Source organism: Saccopteryx bilineata, chromosome 8 (assembly GCF_036850765.1).
Source record: "Saccopteryx bilineata isolate mSacBil1 chromosome 8, mSacBil1_pri_phased_curated, whole genome shotgun sequence".
Lineage (NCBI taxonomy): Eukaryota > Metazoa > Chordata > Mammalia > Chiroptera > Emballonuridae > Saccopteryx > Saccopteryx bilineata.
The window spans coordinates 85,424,030-85,451,799 of NC_089497.1; the positions used below are offsets into that span (position 1 = coordinate 85,424,030).

Consider the following 27,770-nt stretch of genomic DNA (forward strand, 5'->3'; position numbering starts at 1 on the left):
AACCTGGAAGTTTTTCACAACGAGTATTATCAATCATCCCCCAAACGGGGTGGGGGACTAGCAAACCTACAAGAACCCACTGAATGTCTAAATTTAAGTGATAAAACTTTTGGAGATGCCTCTAAGAAGAGGTGGATGGAAACATACTTCCAAGCAGTTTCCACTAGGTGGGGCATCTGGCAAGAATTTTAGAGTATAGTAACTGGTTTAAGCCATTCTTTTTTAACAGCAGAACCATGGACATCTTTATGCATACTTTGAATAAAATTCAGAAATGCTATTATCCCCCTTTCTACTCCTCTTAGCTAGATTCTTATTTCCTTATTTCATTTTTCTTCTGCCTTTTTCTAAGACGGCAAATAGATACTATGTCAGTGCCAACTGTAGATGGGTCTCTGTTTAGAAAAATATTCTTAGGCTCGTTTATGCTCAGCATAAAAGAATATTCTAGCCTGGAGGGCTTAGAAGGTTCAGAGTACAATGAGATATAACCTGTAAGTACTAATAGGAGGGGAACCACCGCCTCAGAAAAATAGGATACTGTGTTGTCTTCTTTTGCCCCCAGTTGTTTAGGTTTTCAACTCAGTAAAATCCTTAGTACACCTAGATGCCAGGCCCTGAGTGAGGAGCTGGGGGTCCACGCTGATCAAGGTCAAAGCTGCTTCTGGCAAGAGTTTTCTGATCTTTGTGAAGGTGTCTTTTTGAGGCCCAGGACTTGATCTTTCTCGACCTGTTTTGTTACACCCCACAAACAGCCCGATGCTCAGGAGGGGAGAGAGCAAACATTTTTTTTTTTCCTAGGAAGGCATGAACATTGAGACACAGCAGCTGGAAATTGACAAGTTGCCCTCAGAATGTTGGGGAGATAATTTACTTTTCCAGCCTCGCCACAGGAACCCAAGCCCCGGCAGATGCCTCCGTGAGTTAGCTGCAGCTGATCTGAGTGAGATCACTATTAATTATTAGTCACTTCTGAGTGTCTTTCTCAGAAACTATAGAGTACTTGGGAAGCCCAGACCCTCTGAGTTGCAATCAATTCTGTGTATACCTTGCATAGGGACCTGAGTGGCATGTAATAAAACAGTATTGATTCCTAGCAAAGAGGTTGAAAATGTACAAATCTATCACATAAAAATCAGCTAAATCTTCCAAAGGCTTGATTATATATTTTCCTCAGAAAGAGACCAATGGTGGGAGTAAAAAATTTGAAATGTTAGCTAAAGTAGGGCTATTTCCTGCTAGGAGCCAGATCTGTACACATAATTATTTTATTCTCTGTGCTGGCATCGATTTACTTTGGTGGGTGTTGGAAATCTCTCTCTGTTTTGGGTCTGTAATCCAAATGATTCATTCAGTTCCCATGATGATGTTTTCTATTCATGTCTTCCTGTATTATTTTTTTCTGTAAAACAATAATCGCATGGATGGAACTTGATGCATCCCTGTCTCCCTCATTCCCTTCCCTAAACCTGTCACACCATCTGCCATGCTCCTTGGCCAGGAACATCACTCACCCTTACACACCCTATCGTCACCTAACTACCTGTTTTATTGTAGCTCAATTCTAGTTTCTAATTCTAAGGCGGCATCCACCAAGCCCTGTTAAAATAACTGAAAATCTGGATAGGTTTTCCTTTTTCTTCCTTTTGGCTGCATCTCAGTCCTCAACAGTGGTTGTGAACATGGACATCTCTCCTGTTGCCTTTGCTTCACACATCGATACCCTGTCATTTTCTGCCTGGATCCATAGAATGGTCTTATCCCCTCCCCCGACTGTTAGTAAGCCTCTTGAAAATGCAAGTCTGATCATGGCGTCTGACTGTGTTTGGTTCTCCAGTGGCTCCTGTTGCTTACAGTCTAATGTGGACAAATAATTGCTGATCTGGACATGACAGACGTTGAGTCTCAAAGATACAGCTTATCTCCTGAGCTTCAGACCTGATGGGAAGACAGCAGACGGGAGGATCGTAGGCAGGAGCCACCTCAGACCAGCCTCCTCATTCTGGGCCCTTTGGAGTTTGAATGTGTGTAGTGGTCACTGGGGCTGTCACAGAGCTTCTGTCCTAGAAAGCCGTGTCCCTGCTGTGTGAAGCTAGCCTGTCAGTGGGACACAGTCACAGCCTATTTCTTTCTGAGTGACTCGGGTTTCCTCAGCCAGGCAGTGCATTGTTGTGGAGAATGTCACAAGGGAATGGACTCCCTGAGTTGTCCCCTCCAAACTTGTTATTTGAGGAAGAAGAAATCCTAATGCTAGTGCTTGGGAAGGGCCTACAGCATTTCTCCAAAGGGTTGCTAATGGCCTGGGGCATGGAAACTACTTTGTAATGTATGACTGTCCTACACATTGTGGAATATTTACCTACATATTGTAGAATATTTAGCATCCCTGGCCTGTCATGTTAAATGACAGGCATGTCCCTCAGTCATTGGGACAACCAGAAACCCTCCCACATCCCCCACACATTCCAAATGCTCCAGGGACCAGGGACCCACTATCCGTGCTTGAGAAACATGGGCTCCTGTTACTACTCCTAAGATGACCCTCTTTCCCGAAAGTATACTGAAGAGCTGGCTTAATCTGTGATCTTTCTATCCTTCCTATTGCCTCTTCACCGTTTATAATGACTGAGCTCAGATTGAAGTTACATTTCTTGGCTTTGAAATCAAGCTCCACCACCTACTAGATTTGACCTTGAATGTAGGCATAACCTTAAACAATTATTTAATCTCTTGGTGCCTCAGTTTTCTCATGTAAAATGGAGGATAATATCTGCCTCAGAAGATTTTTGTGAAGATTATAGAGCATGAAAGGTGCTTCCCACACTGCCTACTGTCAGAGGGATGGTAATTGGATGAGATGAGGATGGTAACTGAGCTTCAGGGCCTTACTTGAGTGAGAAATAGAAAATGATACTTAAAAGTGAATACTCCAGAAAATAAGGAAAGGTAGCAAGGTGTATGAAAAAGGGTAGTGGATGAGGTGGGAGTCAATAAATTCTGTTGTACCCTCAGCCTCGAATTACTGTGTGGCCTTAAATGTGTCACTTCTCTCGGGAATTCGCTCTCTGTAGCCATGAAATGTTTGTCCTGCATGGTGTCAAAAAGACTGGATGACATATGCATTGTGAATATGCTTTAAAACTTATAGAATCTCATAAACAGTTTCATAGGATGTAATAAGTAATGTGTTATACCTTCATGTTTCTACCTGATTCAGAAGCCCCTCATGCACCCATTGGGAGAATGCACTCAATGGGAACTTGGGGAGTCCACTTGCATGGTGAATAGCAGGGTGTGCTGCGTGACATGAGTGCTCTCGGTCACCTCATTCTTTTTCTCCCCCCCCTTTTTTATTCTCAATATTGTTTTGTATTGGTTTTGGGTGTACAGCATAGTGGTTAGTCAATCATATACATTACAGTGTTTTCTCAGTATTTTCAGTACCTGTAGTTATCGCAGTCTTATTGCGACTGCTCTGTGACTTCCAACTGTCCTCCTTATGTCTTTCTTGCCAATGTACCCCCCCAATAACGGGAGAGAAAAAGTCTGTGCATGTAAGCGTAGCTCGTTAACAGCATGCAGGTGCGGCCCTGCAGCTTCCCTGCTGCCTTCCCGACCCCCCCCCCCCCCCACACACACACACACACGCAGTGTTCGGCTCAGTCACGCTGTCTGCTTGCTGCCCCACAGCAACAGAGGCGGGAGAAGGAGCTGCGGAAGCAGCAGGAGCGGGAGCAGCGCCGGCACTACGAGGAACAGATGCGCCGGGAGGAGGAGCGGAGGCGTGCGGAGCACGAGCAGGTACGGCTGCGACTGGGGAGCCCCGCACGTGGCCCCAGTGTGAACTCCAGCACCAGCTGTCTCTGGGGTGTGGGTCACCTCGTAGGACTGCTCAGTTGAAGCGGGCTTTTATTCTTTCTCAAGCAACTCTTCTCACCCATTCAAGAAGTCAAATGCACAGCCTGGGCAATGCCCACTCATTCGGCCTTGCTTCCTACCCGGGCCAGAGTCCCCTGGCACACCTTGATCTCGTTCTCACAACCCTGGGTATTTGTGTTCCAGGTCGCACTGAAGCATGATCAACCAGCCACATCCTACTCTTTCATTGCTTCAGAAGAGCTTTTCTACTCGGGCAATCTCTGGTCCCCTGACTTTGAGCCACATTCTGATAGCGTGGTAACACTCCGCAGGGTGGTTCCGTTAAAGAGACGGTGCACAATGGCTTCCAGCAATTACTTTACCCTGCCTCTTGCATGGGAGCCTCCGCGCTTGATAGTGTTGTTAATGCCGGATTGCCCCTAAAGAGGGAACCTCTAATGAAAAGCTTTAAAATGTAGCTGGGTTTTTAAAAACCAAAGTCACCGCGAAGCACTGCACCGTCTGGGTCAGTTGCAGGGCACGGGCTTGTGCTTTGGACTGCCGTTGAAATGCGCGGGCTTCAGTGCAGCGTACTTTTCCGGCGTTGTGCGGTGGTGGCTAGGTATTTCCCCTCCTTCCTTCTACACTTTACGTGGCAGTTCTTGTCACTTTTGAAATTACTGGTTCTTTTTCTCTCTCTTTCTCTCTTTGTGTTCCTCTGAATTCTCTGCTGCCTACCTCTCCAGGAGTACATCAGGCGACAGTTAGAGGAGGAGCAGAGACAGTTAGAGATCTTGCAGCAGCAGCTACTGCATGAACAAGCTCTACTTCTGGTAATGGGAAAACCAAGAGCCAGCTGACCTGCTCTGTGTTCATCATGTGTGTGCACGCTTGTGTGTGTGAGTTTGCCTCCTAACATGCTAGTGCAGAAGAGGAGACCCTTCAAGATTCATGGACCTTGAAAATCTTATAGCAACATCATCTATTTCCTGACCCAGTTTGCCATGTCTCAGTACATTTAGCACATTTGTTATGTATTCTTTATTAACTCCATCTATCTGTGAAACTTTAACATGAATCCAGCCTTATTATAAGTTCATACTTTTTTGTAAGACCCACTGTACATACTGCAGAGTGATTGTTAAGGTCACTGGCAACATGCTAGAATACAATCACAGCAAAATGTACCTGCTCCATTAGAACCCACTCAGCACTGCACTCACATTTTATTTGCAGACGATTAGTTTTACCCTTATGATGGGAACATTTTGTGTTCCCTTTTCGTGCAGCTTCCATTTGAAGTAGTTGTTTTTTTATTATTATTGCAGTGCTCTCCAAATGAGCTTCTGGGTATCCTTTTTTTTTTAACTGAACTTATTATTTGGTGGCACTGTGATATTTTCTAGCCTGTGCATAGCTTGCCAATGGTTGTTAATCCAAGTTCTGTTAAACAAATGATGATTTAGGCAATGTCTTTAGCTACTCTTTTAGTTTTGTACTTAATTGTACATGCTTGAATGGTTTAATTACTAAATCAGAAAGTAGATGGCTCCTTACAGGGGTTGTGTACTGACCATTCAAATGTCCTCATTATTGCTACTTTCCTGATTGTAATTCGTTAAGGATCAGTCACTTTGCGGTAGGTAGTGTTAATCTGGAGGGATTACCATGAAAGCAGTAGTGTTTTCAGGAAATCCCACCTTCTGTGTAGACGGTAAGCCAGAGTCTCAGCTTCTCTCTGTGGTACATCCTGCTATCCTGTGTTCCTTCATCACTGAGGTCCTTTATTATTTAGCATCACTTTTGCCTTCATTGCATGCTTAGTTGGTCCTGGCCAGTGGTTTCTGTATGGTGATTTGGCCTTTCTTTGCCACTCTTTCCTGAACTGGACAGGAATATAAGCGCAAACAATTGGAAGAACAGAGACAAGCAGAAAGGCTACAGAGACAGCTGAAGCAAGAGAGAGACTACTTGGTTTCCCTTCAGCATCAGAGGCAGGAGCAGAGACCGGTGGAGAAGAAGCCACTGTACCATTACAAAGAAGGGATGAGTCCTAGTGAGAAACCAGCATGGGCCAAGGAGGTAAGTGAGTGAGCGAGCTTAACCGCACCCTGTTGGCCAGGATATTTACTAGGATGGATTCGTCCAACAGAAGTGGAGAGTCAAACTAGTTCTGTGAACCTAGAAAAAAATTTATTGTAAAGTGCGCTTGCTTTGCTTTTGGAAAAGCCATAACATCGTTTCTGTAGAGAAATGGCAAGTCACCTTAATCTTTGTTTTTGGTTTTTTGTATCTTTGCAAATATAGTGTATTTTTTAAAACAAAAACAGGAAGTAGAAAAATTATTTTTCTTATAGGAGTACAATTGAGTTTGTAGCATGAAGATTTTAGTGTCTTTTCCATGGAATTATATGATTTAGGATGTAAGGAATTCTGTGTAAAATCATTTCCCATCCATACCTAAACCCTGAAACTGATCATTAATTAGTATTATCACTAACACTCTGTGAACACACAGTTGGCCTCAAACTTGTGGCTGTGGTATTCATTTCCAGGCTTGGGGTCATTTGTTTTGCAAATACTTCCAAAGTAGTGTTCCTTTGAGTCGGACAGCTCAACTGTTAGACTGTGGAAGGATTTTTCAGGAACTTGGCTCTATGATGAGCTACTTAATTGGCTCTGTGATGAGCTAATTTAAAAAATCTCATTAAAAACTGTTGAGATGGTAGAACAAAAGGGTGATAACCAAATAGATAAAGCAAACAAACAAAATAATAACTCCAGCCAGGATTGACAACTCTTCTAGGGAGGCACAGTATCACCTCATGTGTATAACACCCTGGTTTTCTTTCCTGTCGTATCTGTGACTCCTAGTGATTTCCTTTATTTTCTTGTGAGCATAGCTCATCATTTAAAAGGCCATTGGCATTATTTTGTGTTTTGTTCTAGTATCTTCAAGTATTTATAGCTTGAGCTTATTTAAGTTATTTAGACTACAGTATTACCAGAACCAGATTTCTTACATAAGGTCCTATTTATATAAACACTTTTTTCTATTTTCTTACATATGTATAAAAATGCTTGAAATGTTGTCCTAATGTTAATGACAGTTGTTTATGAGAGAAAGAAATTACAGGGTTTTTCTTTTAAACATTTTTGTACTTTTATGTATTGTTTCAATCCTTTGTAATTATTATGTACTGTTTTTATAAAAATAACCTTTTTCTTTTAAAACTTAGAAAACTAAATTTGTAAAGGAAATCATTCACTGTACAGAACACTTTTGATCATTTCCCCTTTGAGTTTGTAAATACGATTTGCATTTACCTATGTCTGTAACAGCTGCCTCTTTTAGATCAATAACTCAACTTTGTGATACTACTCCCAGATACAGTGCCAATCCCTGTTCTTCCAGCTAAACAGAATCACTATGCTGTTAAACAGCAGTTGACATGCATCCTGGCTGGCATAGATGTGCCACCTTCTTCTACTGCTAAACCATTTTCTAGCCATGCCAAGTTAAAACCTTCAGCTAAGCCAGACCCACAGCTCCTCAACTACTAAACTAATGCCAGTAGCAGCTGCAGAAATTAATGGTTTCAGATCAAGATTCCTGTTTCAGCATCATTCATGGAAGAAAAATGGAATGGCTTGTTCTAATTAGACTTGGTCTTGAAGAACAATTGAAGCCTCAGGAAGCCTCAAAACCCAACTCCAGAGTTAGGGTGTAAGGTCATTTGTGTGTTCTTTTCCAACATCTCCAAAGTAAAAAGCCTCCAGTTGTCCATTACTGCAATTAAGGAGGGTGTATAAGACTCATGGACCTCAGGACAGGAAAGGTGTGAATTCATGCATCCTTATAAGACCTTACCTTTTTTTTTTTTTTTTTTTTGTATTTTTCTGAAGCTGGAAATGGGGAGAGACAGTCAGACAGACTCCCGCATGCGCCCGACCGGGATCCACCCAGCATGCCCACCAGGGGCGACGCTCTGCCCACCAGGGGGCGATGCTCTGCCCCTCCGGGGCGTCACTCTGCTCTGCTACAGAGCCACTGTAGCGCCTGGGGCAGAGGCCAAGGAGCCATCTTTGCTCCAATGGAGCCTTGGCTGCGGGAGGGGAAGAGAGAGACAGAGAGGAAGGAGGGGGGCGGGGTGGAGAAGCAAATGGGCGCCTCTCCTGTGTGCCCTGGCCTGGAATCAAACCCGGGTCCCCCCGCACACCAGGTCGACGCTCTACCGCTGAGCCAACCGGCCAGGGCCAAGACCTTACCTTTTGTAAGAAGTGCTGCATCGCTAAGTGACCTTCCCTTGATGCATAATCACCTGATCTTCGGTGTTGCCAGCCCCCAAGCACGAGATTAGGACGGGGACACCGGCAGATTCCATTGGAAAAGGCTGTAATTCCTTGCAAAGCATCCCAGAATCCCTTCTTTCTCCTGTGCAGCTCCCTCATGCACAGATGTGCCGGGGGTAGGGGAGTCTGAAGCAGTACCAGTTCCTTCTTTCTGCCTTTACCCAGCACATTCTGATTTGAACTTAACCACTTTGACTTCCTTATTTTCAGTTACTCTTTGTCCTCATCATTAAACCTCCTGGCCTATCCTCTCTATTCAGAAATTGCTCACAGTTCCCGAGCTTTCAGAAGCCAAGGCATTCCTGGGGACAAATCTTACAGTTATCATCGACAGTTTTCTGGAACTCGCAATTCCCCTATGCTTCCGGGCCAGGCTCCTAGCAGTAAAAGGAATATAGCGGGTGGCATGCAGACAGCATGACTTTGTCATCACTCAATCCCGATGTGAGGTTTCCTGGCCCAGAAAAGTCTGGGCCACCTCGGGTGGTGACATTTTTCAAGGTCCTTGATTACCCTAGCAGCTGGTGCGCTTCCTTCGGGTTTCCTGCACTTCTTGACATGTGGGAACATTCTTTGGGGATTTCATATTTAGTCCTATCCTCTTGGGTGGTTAACATAATCCAACTTTCAACTAATCATCATTCTATTCATGAAACAGTTCCCAAGTCTTAGAGTGGGTGTTCATATTTTAGAAGAAAGATGAGGCATTTATATGATAAAATGAGTGACAAGAGCTAAATTTGGGATTGGAGCAACTGGTGTACAAGTAAGAACAACTACTTGTCTGCCTTGGTTTCATTGATCCTTACTTTAACACGCATTTCTTACCAGTGTTAATAAAACGATGGGAGTAAAAAGGAGGACTGTGGGAAGCCTTATCTCCTTAGTCTTTTAATGTTTCTCATCAGCAACGTACGAACTTTTCTTTCAGAGCATTACTTGCAGATCTCTTTTCTTATACTAGGGAGGTAGGTGGAGCTCAGAGTAGCCAAACAGTAACATACATTTCAAGATTTTAGATTATGGACAGTATGTCCAGCTCAGCTCTCTGTTACTTATCACCTGATAAAAAGAACCTGAGTTATACTCTCTTTTGAAGGTAGAATAAGAGGTGTCATTTTCTTTTTCAAATGTATCCTCTGCCAGGATTTAAATTTGAGAATATCTTCACCAGCAAGGAGTGGGCAGCTGTGCTCGTGCCACAGTCTCCTGTAATACAGGGTCTGGGCTTTTTGCCCCATGTGCTATTGAAGATACCACCCAGCCATCTTCCACCCACAGCAGCCTTCCCTGGTCTGCTCCAGTGTTTGTTTCTAACTCAACTCTCCACCGCCTCATCAAGATGGTTCTTCTTTCTTTGATTACTTTTTAACCCACTCATTTCCCTTCCTTATTCCAAATTGATTTCTGGTCCTTGAAATGTAATGTTGTTATAATGCTTCCTCCTCTGTGTTTTTGTTGTTTTGTCTTGTGAAACATGTTATTATTGTACTTCTCATTACCTTTTTTATCAGTTTGTTGTCTGCAGCAAGAATAAATGAAAATACTTGATCATGTGCAAATCTTGTTGAGTTCTTTCCTCTCTTCTTCTACTGAGTATCCTCTGTCCTGAATGTCACTTGGGCTTTGATTCTCAGATTTAAGCCAGAAATAAACAATGTCTCTATTAAAAAGAGGGAGATTATTTGCACGCCTTTCCAATCCTCTGCCATTTCTGAATTGAGATGGAAGTCAGATTGTTCTGTGAAAACATCACTATGATATTCTGTTAAACATCAGCAAACTTGGAAGGTCTTCTGTTCTCACTGTTACTTTTGGAATGGTAATGTTTTCTTTTCTTACAATAGAACAGATTCCTTTCCTTAAAATTGTATATGATGTATGTGATTGTCTGGACCTGGCAGTGACTGTGCGTGCCTTCCTATCCTACCTCCATACTTTTCTTTTTCTCTCTCTCCTTTTTTTTTTTTTTTTTTTTTTGCGCCAACACATGGCAGTGACAGAATGCTTTGTCAATGTGAGTATTGCATGAGATTGTATTCTTTTTTTTTTTTTTTTACAGAGACAGAGAGTGAGTCAGAGAGAGGGATAGATAGGGACAGACAGACAAGAACGGAGAAAGATGAAAAGCATCAATCATTACTTTTTCATTGTGACACCTTAGTTGTTCATTGATTGCTTTCTCATATGTGCCTTGACTGTTGAGCTACAGCAGACCGAGTAACCCCTTGCTCGAGCCAGCGACCCTGGGTCCAAGCTGGTGAGCTTTGCTCAAACCAGATGAGTCTGCGCTCAAGCTGGCGACCTTGGGGTCTCAAACCTGGGTCCTTTGCATCCCAGTCCGACGGTCTATCCACTGTGCCACCACCTGGTCAGGCTGTATTCTAATTTTTTTTAACACTCCATCATATTCTCTCTGTGTGATCTATACCAGTCATCTGTCCGTGGTTTTATTTGGCAAATAATGGGCCAGGATATCTCTTTATGTCCCATTAGCTCATTGGACTTTGAAATTCCTGATATAAGAATATCTTCTCCACTTGATGTATTGTTTTCTGTATGGGCTTTTTTCGATTGGCATTTTCTAAATTGCCATTTCGAGAATTTACAGCTCTGTTCCCACCTTTTCTCAGTTTCTGCTATCTCTCTCTCTTAACATTTTGCTTGAGAGAGACCTAGAAAGAAGAAGTAAGGAATTTGAGATCAAGTTCTCCTACTTCCTTGTTGTGTGACCTGGGGCGAGTCTTGTAGCCTTCTTGAAGCATAGCTCCCCATTTGCACTACCTGCTTTACAGTTGGGAGGACCCTGGGCAATCATGCAAGTGTGCCATTGAAACTATAGGCAAACTGTCATACAAATGCAAATTAAATATAATAGACAGTGTATTTACATTTGGTTCCCAAGGCCACTGTCACTCACAAGAGATACATGCTTTGCCTCTGCCGTGTCTGGTTTGGATTTCATGTGAGCAGTTTACATGCATCTCTCACATTCTCTACCGTCCTTTCCCCAGTGATGGATGCATGCATCTTTGTTTCTTGTCTCAGCGTAAGATTTGCCTCATTATTTTTAAGTTATGTACTTCATTCATAGAAGGATCAATTTCCCCAGTGATAGATGCATGCACTTCATTTCTTGTCTCAGCTTAAGACTTGCCTCATTATTTTTAAGTTATGTGTTTCATTCATATGAAAATCAATATTCTTCTTTGCAATCATTGGTCAGGACCTCTCATGGGAGAGTAGTGCAGGCCCTTACCTTCAGACAAGACTGCACTTAAGCATTTCATTTGAATGAGTCTTCCCTATCATCAGAGGTGCCTCATAGAGGAGATGTCCCCAATCTTCCTCAATAACCCCCTGCCCATGTGGTTTTGCCAAAGGGCAAGGTGACTCAACTCTTTATTTGACCAGCGAGCGTAGGGTCAGAGTATCTAATGAGCACTTAAAAGTTATTTGTTGACTTCTGTCTCTTTCTCTAGCATTGCTGGTAAAGACAAAAATTCAAACTGTTTTGTTCAGTTGAAATAAAAAAAGATTTTCATAAGATTGGTGTTTAATTCACCACATATTAGCTTTTTTTTTTCTTCTCAGAGACAGAGAGAGAGAGTCAGAGAGAGGGATAGATAGGGATAAACAGACAGGAAGGGAGAGAGATGAGAAGCATCAATCATCAGTTTTTCGTTGTGACACCTTAGTTGTTCATTGATTGCTTTCTCATACGTGCCTTGACCACGGGCCTTCAGCAGACCGAGTAACCCCTTGCTTGAGCCAGCGACCTTGGGTCCAAGCTGGTGAGCTTTGCTCAAACCAGATGAGCCCGCGCTCAAGCTGGCGACCTCAGGGTCTCTAACCTGGGTCCTCCACATCCCAGTTCGACGCTCTATCCATGGTGACACCGCCTGGTCAGGCCACGTATTAGCTTTTAACTAAAGTCTTCTAAGACTTTCATAGATCCCACAGACCCTACATCATATATATTATTATTAAGGTGCACCCATATGACATTATAAATATATTTTTGCTGTCATCATTTTTAAAAATTACTTCTCTAATTTTGTTTTGAAAGTCAGCAAATATTCATTATTGCTAACTGAGACATTGTAAGCTATCGATTGTTTTCAAGTATACAAAGCAATTTAACAATTGGCATTGATAGAATGTTTTATTTTTACATGTTTAAATATATTTTCATTTCTTTTGAAAAATTTTTTGAAGTTGTATAACCAACAAATTTATTTTCAGGTCTTCTGTATTTGTGTAGCTAGCTTTTATACATCTCAGAGGCCTTGGACATTGCTCCTATGGTTGTCAGTGAACAAAATAGCCCTGCCTGGAGCAGAATTTTATTTCTAAGACCAGTTATTTTTTTCTTTCTCCCTATGATGTTATAATAAAGAGTAGAGCATTTTAGCAGAAGTGACCCAAACCTCTCCAAAGTTATTTTAGTTTTGATGTTAAAATGATCCTTTTAATTAGAAAAAAATGCTTTTATAGTATAATTGGTTAGTCTCTCCTCATCATGTTCCCTATATTCATTGATAATCCTATCAACTATGAAACCTTTGTAACAGATTGCTTTTGTTGTTACGGTGTGGCACTTTTACACTCTGTCTGATGCTACTAGGATGCTCTATTTTTGTTGGTACTTTTGGTATTTTATGTCTTCTCAACAGGAAATTGGAGCCGAGGCTCAGCTAATAGATTTTTATTGAGTATTGTTCAAGACATATTGAAACATATCTTCATTGTATCCTAGTTTTCGATCACAGATAATCTTATTCTGGGGCAGGGAGAGGAGACACTTTGTTCTTTTGTCTTACGTATCCATCTCCCGTTCAATTAGCAAACATGGGAAGTGATGAATCAGGAGACAGGTCTTGACCCAGTATCTAAGTAATCATCCAAGAAGGGCCTGTTCATGGATATACTGCTCAACTTCTCCTCTGTCCATCCGAAATGTTACTAGGATGTATGATTTAGTGTCTTTCCTCTAATACATATGCTGTCTTCTTGATACAAAAGCAATAGGCAGCATTATCTCTCTAAATACCTTAGGACAAGGTTTTCTTCAGACAAAATGAGTAGCCAGATGCCTCTTGTTACACTCTTCTCATAGATTTTCACATTTCTTCAGACAAACTCCAATCCTGGAAATTTTGTCACATTGAACCTATTCTTACATAATTTGCGCAGTGTAATGGGAGATTATTTATACCGTATATTTTAGCATGGCACAGACTGAAACACACAAATGGTAGGATTTAATATGTAAACTAACTTTTTAAATATAGTTTCAAACATTTTCATCTCCCCAGAAGGAACCCCCATGCCATTAGGCAGTCACTCCCCAACTCCCCTCTCCACAGCTCCTGCATCTACTAGTCTGCTTTCTGTCTTTGTGAGTTTACTCAATCTTAATATTTCATTTCGATGGAATCACATACCTTTTGTGTCTGGCTCCTTTCACTTAGCATGATGGTTTTTAGGTTCATTTACGTTGTAGCCAGTATCAGTACTTCATTCTCTTTCATAGTGATACACTACATTTTCTGGAATGACTACATTTTGTTTTCTGGATAGACTACATTTTATTTATTCATTCATCAATTGACGGACATTTGGGTTGTTTCTACCTTTTGATCATTGTAAACTTCTGCGCATACTGGTATACAAGTATCTGAGTCCCCATTTCCAACTATTTGGGGTATAGACCTAGGAGTGGCAATACTTGGCCATAGAGTAAGTAATTCTGCGTAACTTTAGTTTATGAGGAGATACCAAGCTGTTTTCCACAGCAGCTGCACTGTTTTACATTCCCACCAGCAGTATATAAGAATTTCTTTTCTCAGCATTCTTGCCAACATTATTTATTTATTTATTCATTCATGTATTTATTTAGAACCTTAATCCTTTTTTGTTTATTGATTTTTATTAAATTTATTGGTCTGTAAACTAACTGATACAAAGCACAGGAAATATTACTGGAAGCACATTAGTAATATCAGCATACAACTAATCACACCTGCTAAGTACCTATGAAAGTCAGCACTCCACTCTGTGCTCTGTTCATTTCTAATGACAGCTTTAGGGCCAGGATGGCCTGTGGTCCTATTAGAGGCAAAGGTGCTTTCTTCACTGGAGCTTTGTTGTGTCAGTTGCCTAAAGAATTCTTTGTCTCAAAAATGGTTTCTTTGCTCAAGATAGAATCTTTGGGGGCAGACTTTTTGACTATTGTTTTTATGGTGCTGTCTTCTAATTGTGTGCTTAAAGCTGGCTGAGGATATTTTACAGTTAAAAACAGTGATACGTATTCTTCACATTCGGAAGGATGTTTATGCTTTTTGAATGTCAGGTGGCAAGTGGCTATAGTTTGGATAGCCAGGTATTTATCTGAAAAAGTATTTCTGAATCTCTTAGATTCCTGAGTTCAGACAGCAATGGTTTGGATGCTGGGAGGTTGGATAGTGGGGGGTGCTCAGACATGTGATTTACCTAATAATGACCTTCCCTGGTAACAATAACTAATGTGCATGGTCTGGAAATAGTCACCTTCTTTTCAAAGAGTCTAGGATTTGGAAAAGCAATATATACATAGCTCAATTTACCTATTGCTGTCTTTGCAGACTTTCTCTTTTTGGTAGTTTTATCTCAAAATTAGCTTTTTCCTTTTCTTTAGTTCAGTGCATTAGCCAAATAATTTTTGCTGTTGTGATACTTTGCACACGCACATACAGAAAGTATGTATGTTCTGGTTTATAATCCTGGCTTTTTCTAGCTAATCCTATTTGGCATGTGTAAGCTTCTGGGCCATAGAATTTCAAAACTAAAGTCAACTAGATGCAAATTGTATGTACCTTGCACAGCCATGGTAGGGATAGAGATGTGCAAATTACTCCTAAGGAGGGGAAGAAGGGCGTTTTGTTTTGTTCTTTTCTATTCTGTAACATGTTAAATGTTTGCTGTTAATATGAAAGTTTAAAAAACAGACTTATTCTGTATAAAAGACTGAGTCTGCCTCTAGGAAGATTCAAAATGGGTTATGGAGAATGAGAAAGGATAACTTTTTTTTCTGTTTATTTCAAATCAGGTGGCAAAATGAATAAAGACTCTTAGCTGCTACGTGCAGATATGTGTTGAGAAGCTGCATGTGGGCTCTGTGACAAGCTTTTGTAATACTCAGACAATGAGTCAGTAAAGGAGAGTTAGCTGGTGGTTTGAAAAGTATAGCTGTCAAGTTGGCCCAAAAGAAATGAAGGAGAAATGATTAGAATGAGACAGTTCAGGGAAGTTTCAGAAAGGGAAACTGTGAAGGGTCAGAACAAGCGCCCAGGATATGCCTCAGTGGTTTACAAATTGCTTTGAGCTAAAGGCCATTTTAACTCCAGGCTCAGGTGAGACTCCTGCCCCTCCCTTAGCTACCTAGAAGAACTCGAATCAGGGGCCTTGACCATAGTAAGAGATTATCAGAGATAAACTCTTTCGACCTATCTGTAGAGCAGATCAAACTTCTACTTACTATCTGTTCTTGTTATCCTGCAGTAACCCTTTGCAACCCCCAGGGTACAATACCTCATCCCTAGTTCAATCCCCTTCCTATTTCTGAACCTCTGTGCACTTGGGCTCTCTGACTTTTTCATGTGTACATATGTATGTATTATATTTGGTTGTATTTTCTCCTGCGAAAGAGAGAGCGAGAGAGAAAGAGAAGAGAAAGAGGGAGGGAGGGAGGGAGGGAGGCAGGGAGGGAGTCAAAATGGACCTGGCAGAAAAGTCCTAGATCTCTTGAAGTTGTTGAAGATCTTAAATCATGTCTTGGAGTGTACCTCTTGTTTATATAAATTTCCCTTTAAAATTGTCCTTTGTGATAGTCTATCTGCTACAATTAAGAACAAAGGGTCACTTTTATCTGTAATAATGGCATTCCTGGTACGGTGTGCCTACCTGGAGAAACACACGATTGGTTATCTGTTTTGAGTCAAGAGAGCTCTGCAAGAACCAGAAGGACAAGGACACAGCAGAGGCAGGAGGGTTGGGAAGGGGAGAGAAGAGTGGAAGCAGGCATGACGGCCCTGTGTGGAGAAGGGAAGGCGCGGGAGAGGAAAACAGTAGATTCCAAGCTGGAAATGGAAAGAATGAGGAGGGGCAATGTGTTTTAGGAAGTAGGGAGAAACAACTGAAAAGAAAGGGCCTTAAAGAGAGGGAAGGAAATGGTAGAGGTGGTCTAGTTAAGACTGGCCGCGCTCAGTGCGTGAGCGCCCGGGAACACCCCGGGCCTGTCAGTAAGAATGGGAAGAAGTGGAGTGTTAGTGCACTCAGCTTGATTCTGCTTCTCCCCTCCCTGTCCCACGAGGCAGCTCAGAGCAATTTTCTGTTTTCCCAAGCAGTCTCAATGCCTGCATCGTTCCCATTGTCTCTCGCCCTGACACAAGGCTTTGTGACCAATCAGCGAGGTAATGTCCCAGCCAATGCAAGATGAACTCTTAAGCAGGTCCCAAATTCCCAGCTAACTAAAATAGCACAAGGTAATGGGTAAGGGAAGGGTGATGGCTTCAGTATTTTGTATATTTTTCATGTTAGTGTTTACTCTAACAGAAAATAGCTTTTTCACAAATTCTTGATGCAGAGCAGACATGGAGAGTTTGACTCCTTAGAAATGAATTGATCAGAGGGACAGAAAATGGCTGTGCAAGTGACTGCAGGGAGTAAGTTCATTACTAAGAAGTAATTCAGCTTCTATCCGTTTGACTCAGAGGTCGGGGAACTTTTTAGCTGAGAGAGCCATGAACGCCACTTATTTTAAAATGTAATTTCGTGAAAGCCATATAACGACCCGTGTACGTTACGCATTATCCAATAAAAATTTGATGTTGTCCCAGAGGACAGCTGTGATTGGCTTCAGCCACCTGCAACCATGAACATGAGCGGTAGGAAATGAATGGATTGTAATACATGAGAATGTTTTAATTTTTTTATAAATTTTTATTAATTTTAATGGGGTGACATCAATAAATCAGGGTAAAAATATGGAACGCTTCACGAATTTGCGTGTCATCCTTGCACAGGGGCCATGCTAATCTTCTCTGTATCGTTCCAATTTTAGTATATGTGCTGCCGAAGTGAGCACAAGAATGTTTTATATTTTTAACATTTTATTTATTTATTTATTTTTCTGAAGTTAGAAACAGGAAGGCAGTCAGACAGACTCCTGCATGCGCCCCACCAGGATCCACCCAGGATCCGCCCACCAGGGGGTGATGCTCTGCCCATCTGGGGCATCGCTCTGTTGTGACCAGAGCCATTCTAGCACCTGAGTCAGAGGCCATAGAGCCATCCTCAGCGCCCGGGCCAGCTTTGCTCCAATGGAGCCTTGGCTGCGGGAGGGGAAGAGAGAGACAAGAGAGGAAGGAGAGGGGGAGGGGTGGAGAAGCAGATGGGTGCTTCTCCTGTGTGCCCTGCCCAGGAATCGAACCTGGGACCCCTGCATGCCAGGCCGACACTCTACCACTGAGCCAACCGGCCAGGGCCAACGTTATTATTTTTTAATTAAAGATTTGTCTGCGAGCCAGGTGCAGCCATCAAAAGAGCCACATCTGGCTCACGAGCCATAGGTTCCCGGCCCCTGACATAGCTGTTGAAGCTCTCTCTCTTTTTGTTTGTTTGTTTGTTTGTTTCTAGGTAGAAGAACGGTCCAGGCTCAACCGGCAGAGTTCACCTGCCATGCCTCACAAGGTTGCCAACAGGATATCTGACCCCAACCTGCCCCCGAGGTCGGAGTCCTTCAGTATCAGTGGGGTTCAGCCTGCGCGGACCCCTCCTATGCTCAGACCAGTTGATCCACAGGTACATTCTGTCCTTCGCTCCACCATACATTTCACTAAGAAGACAGATAAACCTACTAGAAGCTCAGGGCATTGTAACATGGATTCAGGCTTAGGACCAGTCAAATGTTGGCCCCTAATATAGAATCTATAGTATTATATGAGGCCCCACTAAATGTGAAGGGCAGAGGAAGGGTGAGAAAGAAAAAGGCACTAGCCTTAACTTTGAGCCAGTCTCCAAGTCACGTCTTGGTAAATTGGCCTCTTGGTGAAGCATAGAAGTTTCTGTTAAGTAGGAACAAAGACCTTTTTAGTTGTAGTGACCAAAAAAAAAGCCATATAGACCTTTGCTAGATGTAAACTGTTATATTATCTTTTCTTCCTTGGGATTTGATGTGATCCTGAAACTTTGAAAATGAAACGGACCTGGATAACCTGTGTCTTCTGAAAGTGTGGTCACTGGACCGGCGGCAATCACCCAGGACCTTAGTGAAGTGCAGATTCTCAGGTCTGCTCAGACCTGCTGATCAACAACGCTTGCAGTGGGGTGTGGCCCCTGTTTTTTAACAAACTCTCCAGGTGATTCTGATGCACTGTAGAGTTTGAGAAACACTGTATTAAGCTATTTAATAAAGAAAAAAGACGTTCGTTACTTTGAGAAAAAGAGAAAGTTTGTGGAAGTTTTACAGGACTTTTAAATAACTAAATTTTTGGCCAGGAACCCTGGTACAGCCCTACTGTAGCTCTACATGGAAAATTTTGAAGAACTTTAGAAAGCGTGCTGTAGATAACCATGGTGGGCTTTATGTACACCAATTCTTGGGCCCTAAAACTTTATTTTCCATCCCACTGAGTGAGGTACTAGCTCATCGGTTCTTCTAATCATCCTGCTGTGGTGTTTGTTTGATGCTTAGATCCCACACCTGGTAGCTGTAAAGTCCCAGGGACCTGCCTTGACCGCCTCCCAGTCAGTGCACGAGCAGCCCAAGGGCCTCTCCGGGTTCCAGGAGGCTCTGAACGTGACCTCTCACCGTGTTGAGATGCCGCGCCAGAATTCGGACCCCACCTCAGAAAACCCTCCTCTCCCCACTCGCATTGAGAAGTTTGACCGAAGCTCTTGGTTACGACAGGAAGAAGACATTCCACCAAAGGTAACATTGCTGGAGTGTTCCTATTGCCATCACCATCCTATTGCAGAACTTTCATAATAATGGGCACCATGCCAAAGTCCTGTCCCTTGTCACGTGTGTTTTGGTACCCCTTGCTTCCACACTAAAAGTTGGATTGTCATTTATCATTTCTGACTTCCGTTTTCCCCAAAGGAACAGAAGCTCAGGTTGATCAGATGACTTGGAAGTATGTATCTTGCATTTAGAATTAGAAATCTCAACCCTAAACACTCCAAACTATTATTTTACTATCCATATCAGAAGTATAATGGATTTTTATTTATTTATTTACTTATTTTGGTGACTGAATCTAAATCTAGACAAATTAAGAACTTCCAGATAGCCTGACCTGTGGTGGCACAGTGGATAAAGCGTCAACCTGGAAATGCTGAGGTTGCCGGTTTGAAACCCTGGGCTTGCCTGGTCAAGGCACATATGGGAGTTGATGCTTCCTGCTCCTCCCCCCTTCTCTCTCTCTTTCTCTCTCTCCTCTGTCTCTCTCTCTCCCTCTCTCTCTCCTCTCTAAAAAAAAAATGAATAAATAAAAAAAAAGAACTTTCAGATAAAAAGTAGAGAATTCATTTATTTCTATTTTTAACAATATACAGTGAAGCCAGATTTCAGGTATTCAGAAAATAGTATTGCTCCTAGAATATTTTAGTCCATTTAAGGAAAGCTCCTTATACGCTAGGTCATAATTTTTTTTTTATTTTAGTAAGAGGGGAGGCAGAGACAGATTCTCACATGCACCCTGACCAGGATCCACCCCTCATTCATTAAGGGGCGATGCTCTGCTCATCTGGGGCCCTTGCTCCATTGCAACTGGAGCCATTTTTTAGTGCCTGAGGTGGAGGCCATGGAGCCATACTCAGCACCCAGGGCCAACTCACTCTAATCCGACCTTGGCTGCAGGAGGGATGGAGAAGAGATAGAGAGAAACGAGAGGGGGCAGGGTGGAGAAGCAGATGGGTGCTTCTCCTGTGTGCCCTGATCGATAATCGAACCCAGGACATCTACACACCAGGCTGAAGCTCTACCATTGAGCCAACCAGGCAGGGCCCAGGTCATAATTTAATTCCAACTTTAATTGATTACTAAGGATAAAACTATAAGGTAAAATGACCAGTCACCCCACAATGGGCAGAACAATTCTGGGTTTGGTTTTTTTGTTTTGTGTTTTCTTTAAAAAGTACTGGCCCCGGCTGGTTGGCTCAGCGGTAGAGCGTCTGCCTGGTGTGTAGAAGTCCCAGGTTCAAGTCCAGGTCAAGGCACACAGGAGAAGTGCCTATCTGCTTCTCTACCCTTCCCTCTCTCTTCCTCTCTGTCTCTCTCTTCCCCTCCCACAGCCAAGGCTCCATTGGAGCAAAGTTGGTCCGGGCACTGAGGATGGCTCTATGGCTTCTGCCTCAGGCACTAGAATAGCTCTGATTGCAGCAGAGCATCGCCCCCTGGTGGGCATGCCAGGTCAATCCTGGTCGGGCACATGTGGGAGTCTGTCTGACTGCCTTCCTGCTTCTAACTTTAGAAAAATACAAGGGAAAAAAAAGTTAGTTACTTATTCCAAAAAATGTCCTGAAATGTGGTTGTGCGTCTCACTGCAGACAACCTAAAAGTGTTTTGACATAGTGAAGAAATTTTCGCATCAGATTCTTCCTGGTTCAAGATTCTACTTTCTTAGAATGTTCCACAATTTCCAGTAATTAGTATCATTGTTAATTCCAGGAAAAATAATAAATCAATAATGAAAACACTACATGATTGTCAAATATTTTTCCTCCTTTTCCTATAGAAAGGATATTACAATAGGATTTCCATTACTTTGAAAATTAGAGTAGCTGATAATGGTTTTTTGTTGGTGTTCATCTCCAACAAAAAGATTGGTGTGGAAGCAGAGATGCCCTCAGGAAAGATTATTTAGGGGACAGAGTGCAGCATGGAAAACAAGATTGCAGAGGAGCAGACACAGAGCTGGGAACATGGACAGTGAAGGTTGTTAATCACTCTAAAAACATGCAGGCACACATTTATAATGGGGACAAAAATTTAGATCAATACAATGATTTCAGGTTTTAACGATTTCATTAGACTCTTTCTTCTCTATAACTATTAAATTAATAAAATGATAAAGGAAAAATAGTTGTAGTATATTGAATTTAAGCAGGTGGCAGCTCTGATGTGGTCATTTTGCTTCAAGTCACTGACTTATCTTTTTAGGTATTTATCTTAAAATATAGTCTAATAACCCACAAAATTTATATTGATATTATTGTTTAATATATTAATAACATTAAAACAAAGCACATTTTAAAAATACCTAGTAAAAAACACAAAACCACTTAGAAAAATACTCCCCCCCCCCCAATAAAGAAAAGCCATGAAGGAAAAAGGAAGCACCTGATGAATGTTTAACCCTATTTAGATGTAATAGGACATCTGCATCTTCATTTCCTGGTCACTTTCATAAAGTAAGTTTTTTCTCTGCTCTCCCCTCAGGTTGGATTCCTTTAAAACACTTACTATATTTGATTTCATTTAAGAATGTTTCATAAAAGAAGGCATGCTTCAGTTTTACTTGAGGCTTGCCATATTAGCTAATGATACATTTTCCTAGTGTGCCCACAGCCCCGTCGGTGCTCAGCCTGGTCTTCCTGAAGACCCTTCCAGTATTTTCCGTGTCAGTCTTCTTTTGTGTCATGTTTGGGCTCGACCTTTCAGAGCACAGTATTTGGGGCTTTGCTCTTCAGCAGCAGCGGCAGGTTGGTGAGGAAGTGGGGGCGTGCGGGTCCTGCTGCCGCAGGGTCTCTGAGCTCACTGACACGTGCTTCTGTCCCAGGTTGGTGAGGAAGTGGGGGCGTGCGGGTCCTGCTGCCGCAGGGTCTCTGAGCTCACTGACACGTGCTTCTGTCCCAGGTTTTCGTTGATACCCTAGTTTCTCTCCAGATTTCATCATTTCCTTGTCTGTCAGTTGTGATGTTAGCTAAAAATGAAAATCAGTTGGTCTGAATGACTCTCATCTGTTGCAATTTCCAGTGATCAGGTGAGTTTATGGTACCCTAAAGAGTGGCATCCTCCACTCTTACACAAAAGAAGGAACTCAGTGAATGAAAATAATGAGCTTTGGTGTGTTTTTAAATTTGTTTTTAAAATTCAGGACCATATTCCTTACTGGTTGCTGACTGTGCCTCATTGCCTTTTGTCTGATTTTATTTAGAAAGTTAAACTGTTCTTTGACAAATGAACAGTCTGTATTTCCCTGTTTCTGATCATTGCTGAAAGTCTTGGAAAACCTTTCTAAAGGAGTATGCTGCTTTTCAGGCAGTAGCTTATGGAAGTTATTTTGTGGAAAATGTCTCTGAATTTTGCTTTTCTTCCAGGTGCCTCAAAGAACAACTTCTATATCCCCAGCATTAGCCAGAAAGAACTCCCCTGGAAATGGTAGTGCTCTGGGACCCAGACTAGGATCTCAACCCATCAGAGCAAGGTAAAAGAGAATGATGGTTAAGTGAAGGGAAGAGCCCCTACCCACCATTGTCATTATTGCTTTCCTAAAAAATATCTTTGTTCTTCCTGTCACTTCAGAGGCGTGTTGACTGGGCACCTGGGTGGTAACCTTTGGTGGGCCAGTGCATGGGCCTTTTCTCTCGTCAGTAGCCTTTTATAGAAATCAGGGTACAGTAGGAGCTTGTAAATGAGTGGATGAGTGCATAAATAAATAAATGAATGTGTGAGGCAACCCAGCAGCCAATCAGGGGTACCTTACCGACAGTTTTCAGAATTGGAGAGTAAAATTACAAGCATAAGTCTGGTTATAGTATTCCAAGCCATCATTTCAGAGACCATTTTATGAAGACAGCAGAATAATATGGCCTGGTTTGAGGTGATTTTTAACATCTGGTCAAGAACTGTATCTTGTCAACCATTGAGACATTAGAAAGTAATTGCCACAGAAGTGCAGCGGTGACCAGCTGCAGTGCTTCCCTAGCTTCGCAAATGACACAAGGTCTACCTCTTGTGATGAAGTTCTCTCTTTGGCATTCTGGGGGATCACTGACAGGTAGTTACGCTTCCATTGGTGCTCTGTGCTCTCTGCAAATTTTCCAGCAATGATGTGTAATCCTGCAGTCAGGAAGTGGCATCTACCTACCGGTTGGTGTAGAAGTGGGAAATAAACAATATTTGTACAGTATCTGAGCAGATTTTATGTGGGAACAGATGCTGTTGGCTGTTGTAGTTCTTTAAGCTTCCCTCGGATTTTTCATGATGAATACCACCTTTTTTAGAACTAACTGAAATAGCAAATGGCCTCTGCTGAGACTATAAAAAGGATGAGCATGGACAGCCTGTTTTCTTCTTCATTGTATTCATAATAAGAGAAGGACTCTCCCTTGTAAGTGAGAAAGAAGAGTCTAGAAATAATGGCTATGATTATTTGCCCATATCTTTAAAGTATGGAATGCTTTTGATCAGAAAGCTTTCATTTCCCTCTTCACATAAAAAGCCTGAGGAAGGGGTCAGTCCATAAATCAGATGGAACTGTACTAAGAACATGCATCCCTTTAGGGCAAAGAAGCTAACCCATTCTGAGTGGAGTTACCAATTTCAGGAAGCTCTGAATGAGCCACTTTTGTCCAGTGACTTGTCACAGTGAATTGTCAGATCCATGCTGAGCTGGTGTTGCTGTAAGCGGCACTGAGGAAGATGAGGCTGCACTGTGACCAGAGAGCCAAGCTGAGCTTTCTCAGTCACCCTCTTCAAGCAGCTGGGAGTCCCAATTATCACTGCTTCTTCTCCTTTGAACTCTGCCCTTGTGGCTCTGTTCACTGAACCAGTTGCTTAGAATTTTAGTTGCTGTAGATCAAACATCATTTCAACTTTAAGTCTTTTTTGCTCTATCAACCAAAAAGAAAGGCTATTATTGTATAGTCAGATTAAAAGCAACTCTTTGTTCCCCCCTGAAGTATAATTTTAATGATGTCAGGGCCTAAGATAGTTGATGTTTCATGGTCAGTGGATTGCAAAACATGTGCTTTTCCCTCAGAACCACTTAAATATTGTCCTTTGTACAGAGTGAGACAGCTGACATTTCCCTGCTTCCATAGGAGATCAGCGGGGAGGGAGCTAGAGGTAGTAACTGCTTACCCATCTTGAAAGTCAGAGATATTAGGGAGGACAGAGAACCCCCATCTTTGCCACATGGGACAATCCCACAAACACGCCTGCTTCTAGCTATCACGAGTCTCCAAGTAACCAGCATTTAAAATCTGAATCAGACTCTGCAACTCTAGATTGGATTGCATTTTTAAAAGCTTGAGGATTTGGGTTATTTTTTGTGATAGAGATAGCTTTGGTCCATCTTTGCTGCATAACCCTAAAACTTAGTGGCCTGAACTAATAATTTATTATTTCTCTTGGGTTCCTGGGTTTGCTAAGAAGCTCTCACTTGAGCTCACTCATGCAGCTGCACTGAGCTGATGGGTCGGCTGCACCTTAAGGTGGTCCTTCATCTTGGGCTTCCTTACTGTTTGCCCATCTCAGTCCAGGAAGGAAGGCCCCAGTGCACAAGTGCTGTTAGAGACTTTGCCTGCGTGGTCTTTCCTGATGTCCCAGTGGCCTCCATAGGTCACATGGTCAAATCCTGAGTCAATGTATAAAAGAGTACACAGGGCATTGGGAGATGTCATTCACTAGGGGCCATTGCTGTCATACAGAGACCCTCCTACTTTCTGATGGTCTGAATGAGGTTGTCAGAGTTCTTTTTGTGACATTTGTCAGAAAGTTACCCACCCATAAAGCCATAGAAAAGGGTAACTTTTAAATAATTCATCCTTTACAGTGCTTCTAAGCTGTACTTCTTGTTTTTGGTCAATATTCCTTTGTGTCCATGTCCTCCCAGCCTTTTCATTGAAATGATCCTTAAGAGAGACTAAAAAATTAATACATTTAGAATGGATCCCAAGAAAGATTACATATAAGAGACAGGTTCAAGATGTTTTGATATCAATATTTTTATTTCATTTCTTAAATTCATCAAATGTATTTTGAAAACCCACTGTGTGCATGGCTGTATGTTGCCTTGGGACCCAGTGACTCAACCGTAGCTGCCTGACTCTGGGGCCCAGAGGGTATAATATATCTGGTACTCTTTGAAGTACAGGTATCATTAGCAGAAAAATTTTATTTCTTGAGTCTCCAAGTCACCACTTAGAGAAGAATCAAAAGGAGAGCATTTCTACCTATGTATTGTAATGTGATTGAGAAATAAACCACTCTTGTGCTAAACCAGTGAAGGAAAAAAAGGCAAACTTGAATGGTTAAGAAGTTTGGTTTTGCTTTCCGAATTCAGTACTAATGAATTCCAGTTACTAGGTGTAAGATGTTATATAGGGATGACATCAGAGTAATTGTGGTGTGAGAGATACTTCTAATCTCTCCTCTTGCAACTTCAACAAAGTGAACAACTTTAACGCAGCCAAAGAAACCCAGCTGGGCTCACAGGCATCCCTGAAAGGTCCACACACCAAATGAACTAAAGGTGGCACAGGGTGAAAAGGGAGCAGAAAATAAAATGCAATCGTGGTGGGCTTTGAAGAGGAGAAGAGACAAGCCTGGAGTGACTGGGTTATTTTTCTCTGCTGGACTACGGCGACGATGGACGTTCAGGCTCTCTGGATTTTGTCTGAGGGATACAGAGAGGAAGCTCAGAGTGACTGGTCTCCTTCTGCTGAGAGGAACGGATAGATAGAAGGGCAGAGGGAGAGATAAATCAAAGCGGCCAGAGTATGGGGTCATGACCAGTGTTCCCATGGTCTACCTGCAGCCCACACTTGACAGAGACAGAGAAAGCTAAAGTGTGCTCCCCAGCCTCCCAGATTCCACCCCCCTCATCTCACTGTGCAGACAGTGGCAGAGACAAACCCCACAGCCAGCTCTCCAGAGCTGTTCTCTTCCCTGAAGAACAGAGGTGCTCCACATCCAGTACCCAGGTCTGTTGAGACATAGGGAGGAATACCCAGGAGGCTGAGATCACCATTGCTAGAGCCATAAAGCCCTTACAACATGCCTCACTCACCTACATAACTGCGGCCCCACCTACATCAAGGCAACAACAACATCTCAGCGGATAGCATAGGAACTTCACAGAGCTAAAAGTTGTAATACAGCAACACCTACTGGAAGAAACCTCTCAAAACTGAAATTTATTTTTTCTTTTTTCCCCGTTTTTCCCTTTGTTTCTTTTTTACTCTTTTTTCTTTTTCATATTTGAATTTTATTTTTTAAAATTTTTCTATTTTTGTCTTATTTTTTGTGGATGTTTTGTTTTTTATTTCTTTGCTTTCATCTTTTTTCCTGTGGTTTTTCTTTTTTACTTGTCATAATTTTTAAAAATTTTATATTTTTATTGCATTTTATTTTAATTTTTCAATTTTTTAAGTTTTTGTTAGGGTTCTTAACAAATGCCATCTCAAATGGCATCTCAACAAATACCATTCTCAAATGCCATCAAGGAAGAAGAAATCAAATACCATGGCTACACAAAACAGAGATGTAGTTCAGAAAGAAAATGAAAAATCTCCAGGAAAAAATCTCAATCACATGGAAGCCTTGGAGTTAAATGATAATTCAAAATTGAAGTTCTGAAAATACTCAACGAGATGCAAGAAGACACCAATAAACAACTTAATAAGTTCAGAAAACAAATTCATGAACAAAAAGAATACCTCACCAAGGAGATTGAAAATTTAAAACAGAGATAAAGAATTCATTACATGGCCTGACCTGTGGTGGCACAGTGGATAAAGCATCGACCTGGAAATGCTGAGGTCGCCGGTTCGAAACCCTGGGCTTGCCTGGTCAAGGCACATATGGGAGTTGATGCTTCCAGCTCCTCCCCCCTTCTCTCTCTCTGTCTCTCTTCTCTCTGTCTCTCCCTCTCCTCTCTAAAATGAATAAATAAATTAAAAAAAAAAAAAAAGAATTCATTACATGAATTGAAGACTGAGGTAACAAGTTTAGCTAATAGAGCAAGACAGAGGAAAGAATCAGTGACATCAAAGACAGGCAACTGGAGTTGTTACAGAGAGAAGAGGAGAGAGAATCATGAATTAACAAAACTGAGAGAGCTCTACAAGAATTGTCTGCCTCCATCAGAAAAAAACAATATAAGAATAACGAGTATATCAGAGGAAGAAAAGAGGGATAAAGGAATGAAGAGCCTATTCAAACAAATAATTTATGGGAATTTCCCAACCTGTGGAAAGAGTTAGAGCCTCAAATTCAAAATTAAAATTCAACTATAAAAAGAAAGTAAAAAACCCACAAAAATGTGGAAATTAAACAACATTATTCTAAAAATGACTGGGTCAAAGAAGAAATAAAAGCAGGGATCAAAAGATATATACAAATAAATGAAAATGAGAACATGACATATCAAAATTTCTGGGATGCAGCAAAGCAGTAATAAGAGGTTTATAGCCTTTATATCATTATAGGCTTATATCAAGAAACAAGAGATAGCCCAAGTAAGGCCCTGGCCGGTTGGCTCAGTGGTAGAGCATTGGCCTGGCATGCA

General features: G+C 41.9%; 1 protein-coding gene and 1 non-coding gene across 8 annotated transcripts in view; one reads left to right on the forward strand and one right to left on the reverse strand.

Annotated features, from left to right (window-relative positions):
- TNIK (TRAF2 and NCK interacting kinase) overlaps positions 1–27,770 on the forward strand; it is a 415,592-nt gene that overhangs the window by 331,417 nt on the left and 56,405 nt on the right. For 3 of the 7 annotated variants that reach the window (XM_066241478.1, XM_066241483.1, XM_066241479.1), the window contains exons 13-18: positions 3,691–3,801; positions 4,605–4,691; positions 5,752–5,940; positions 17,890–18,054; positions 18,947–19,183; positions 22,576–22,682. In XM_066241478.1, coding sequence (XP_066097575.1) covers positions 3,691–3,801; positions 4,605–4,691; positions 5,752–5,940; positions 17,890–18,054; positions 18,947–19,183; positions 22,576–22,682 — 896 coding nt within the window. The remainder of the gene's footprint in view (positions 1–3,690; positions 3,802–4,604; positions 4,692–5,751; positions 5,941–17,889; positions 18,055–18,946; positions 19,184–22,575; positions 22,683–27,770) is intronic. The other 4 variants (XM_066241480.1, XM_066241481.1, XM_066241484.1 and 1 more) reach the window with 3 other exon arrangements.
- On the reverse strand, positions 17,232–17,338 carry LOC136312334 (U6 spliceosomal RNA). Its single transcript, XR_010726933.1, has one exon. It is a non-coding gene; the product is annotated as a U6 spliceosomal RNA (small nuclear RNA).